This window comes from Chaetura pelagica, unplaced genomic scaffold (genome assembly GCF_000747805.2).
Source record: "Chaetura pelagica isolate M959 unplaced genomic scaffold, ChaPel_1.0 scaffold417, whole genome shotgun sequence".
NCBI lineage: Eukaryota > Metazoa > Chordata > Aves > Apodiformes > Apodidae > Chaetura > Chaetura pelagica.
The window spans coordinates 636,869-639,968 of record NW_009953966.1 but is presented as its reverse complement, the minus strand read 5'-3'; the positions used below and the strand labels follow the sequence as shown (position 1 = coordinate 639,968).

Here is a 3,100-nt window from a genome sequence, read left to right as displayed (position 1 = left end):
AACCCTACTGGAATGACCTCTTCCAAACAGTACATGGTACCATCTGCTTAATAAAAGCCTCTGTTTGCTTTGTTTTCTCTTGTCTTGGTATCAACTGAGAGCTACACAAAACCAAAAAGAGAGGACTGTCCCTGCCCTCCTTGTCTGTTCCAAAAATGCTGAACCTGAAGGGAAAAGAAGCAGTGGAGCATGGCACACTTGAGATAACATAAGGTAATTAGAGAGATTCAGAGTGTAAGCAAGGCTGTGGATGTCAAAGAAGAAAAAAAACAAGTTTAGTAATTAATCCAACCGGAGTAAGTTCTCCCCTAAAAAGTTAAGCCTAAAATCACTATTGATAGTTTTTATGCCCTAAGCTGGGGTGCAGACACTCAGTATGACCCAGAGAAACACACACCCACCAAGCTTGTGGAAACAACCATCAAGGACTGCTTCAGTGAACCAGCTCCGTGTGGTTGTAAAGAGAGCCAGGTGTGCACTCAGGTGGCAGGTGACAAAGCTGCAGGGAGCTGATGACAAACAGGCAGCTTTTACCAACACAGCCACTGCATCCCAAGTGCTCTTGCAGTGACTGGTGAGCAAAGAAGTGACATTAAGGAAGCAGTGATGGGATACTTACCTTACAGTTACTTTTCAATTTACTTAAGAGACTGTTTTGATGTAGGTATGAAAATACCACAGAGCAAACTACATTAAATTGAAACACGTACCTACAATAAAACCTGAAAGTTCCAGGTTTTCCTGCCCTTCCACACAGGCAGATCTTTGTGTCCCTGATTGACCTCAGTCAACCAACTTCAACAGGGCTGCGTCCGAAGTCCACATTTGTAAGCTTCAGAAAATGCTTTGTATAAATATCTGGTTCCTGGCCAGCCCTGATTGCTGGATGTTAAGTTACATCTGATAGAAGCAAAATGTGTCTCTTTGTGACAATTTAGACTGAAACTTCCGCAGAGACCAGGACAGCACTGTTTTTCTAGTTGCTTTTGTAGCCACTGCCTCGGGGTATTTACCCTTTTCTTGCAGACATCAAAGCGGAGTGGGGGAGAGGTCGTTTTTTAAAAGGCAGGATAAATCCCCTCGCCCCTAACTTTTGAAGGCTTCAGTTTATGACTCAGTGTCCACAGCTTAACAAAGCTGTTATCTCAACTCTAGACCTGATCCAACACACAGTGAAATCAATGGGAGTCTTTCCATTGCCTTCAATGGGAGCAGGGTCACACCCTCAACAAGCACAAGCTGCACACACAACAAAACAGTCCTCCAGTTTTGGATTGCAGAAAACATGGTCAGACTGGAGCCAGTGGGGGTTCCTGAGGTCAAAGATTGTCTACAATGAAAACACCAGTAGTGGAAAAAAACAACAGAGATGCTTCAAGTGCACCTGTCTGTGCCCTGCCTCTTTCTAGCACTATCAGCCCAGACAAAGCTACGTCCAGAGCAAATATTTATCAAAAATGTAAAAAGAGTAGATCCTGGCAAAAGCCAAAATCTGGCCCTGGGTGGAAAATGTAGAAGAATTATTCATTCTTAAAATAAAGATTTCAAATAAAAGAAAAATAAGCTTCAGCAAATGGGCTTGGTACAACTCAGAGGCTAGAAAAAACTTGCATCAGACTTTGCAGCAGTTTAATGCTTGTCAAACATGAAGGTCAACCCAGGACTTCTAAAAGAAGGAGAGTATGAGCTCGGTCAGTGTCAGATCCTATGTTGTATGTTAGCAGACCACCAACAGCTCTGTGTTGCCTTTAACTAATATTCCTCCTATGGCACCTATATGAGAATCACCATAATAAAAACAGCTCAAAATGAGGAAGAGTTAAGCTTGGAAATGAGACACAAACCAGTTTTAAGAGTTTTTTAGGGCTGCCAAAGAAAGGACCAAGGAAGGGCATGCAATTTGGACAGACTAAAATAAGTGACTATGTGATGTTGGTAAGAAATCAATCAGTCAAGAAAAAAAGCCAGGAACAAAAAAGAATATTGATCTTTCAGCAGCAGAGAACACTTAGTTTGGATGATATAGCATTTGTAGGCTGGTCTTCACCTTGGCTTATGCATCCCCATGTCTGATGCACAATTATTTGTACAATTTTTAGGTGGGAGAGGCAGACTGACTGCCCTCACACTGGCAGGTATGTCATGACATGGTGTCTGAGAGGTACTGATCTTGGCACCCAGAAACGTTTCACTCAGAACAGTCTCTCTGGGCTGATAATTTCTTCCACTCAGCCTGTCAGGGCCTGAGCTTGGCAGGCTGAGGAGAAAAAGAAAAAGAGGCCCTTCTTCAGGCAGCTTTTTCTACACTTACTTCTCAGCAAATGAAGAAATGCACAATGACACAGGGATTTTGTTGGGTTAGTTACGATCTTAACAGACTGATAAATTAAGAACAGGGAGGTCCTCCAGGGCTGCAAAATGGGAATGAGTACACTGTACCACAGGTACCAGGTGCATCCCGACACCCTGCACCAACTTAGCACTTGCAGGAATCAAGAACGACCAGAGAAGCTGCAAAACATCACTCAAAGTTGTTAGACAATGATTGGGCTAGAAACACAAACACACCCACACCCACACACACCCGGCTCTCTGTGGCATTATTCCTAAATTTGACTGAAATCTCTTTATTATGCATGTCACACCTTACATTTTGGGCTGCATTTTTGGCCTCAGTTTCCGTTTCATGTAAAAAAATAAATAGCTGGGAGAAAGGAATTGTCTACAAGGGTAAAAAAAAGCTGACACTGTTGGCTAAAAATATCCCAAGAATACACATACAGACACAGATATACAGACACAGATTATATAGGTGGCATAGACGATATATAGGCATATAGATGAGACATATCATATAGGTGATGTAGATACGGATACGGATGATACCGACTGATGCACACAGAGCACGGATGCAAGTCATGCCGGTGACAGGTGTTTTAGGGCCGAGGGCTGCCAGCAGCTGCCCCCCTCCCAGGCCCCCCAGCCCAGCCCAGCCCTGCCCTGCCCTTCCCAGCCGCCCCCCGAGGCCGCTCCCCCGCGGCCACGCAGGGGAGGTACCGCCCTACGGAGAAAACCCCCCCCGCAGGCTCCTCCGGGCTCC

At 44.6% G+C, this 3,100-nt stretch overlaps 1 protein-coding gene across 1 annotated transcript in view; it reads left to right on the top strand.

Moving 5' to 3' along the window:
* The first annotated feature begins 1,645 nt into the window (after positions 1-1,645).
* The window catches only part of SFRP4 (secreted frizzled-related protein 4), an 11,822-nt gene continuing 10,367 nt past the window's right edge, over positions 1,646-3,100 (top strand). The window contains exon 1 of the mRNA XM_010002160.1: positions 1,646-1,691. Coding sequence (XP_010000462.1) covers positions 1,646-1,691 — 46 coding nt within the window. The remainder of the gene's footprint in view (positions 1,692-3,100) is intronic.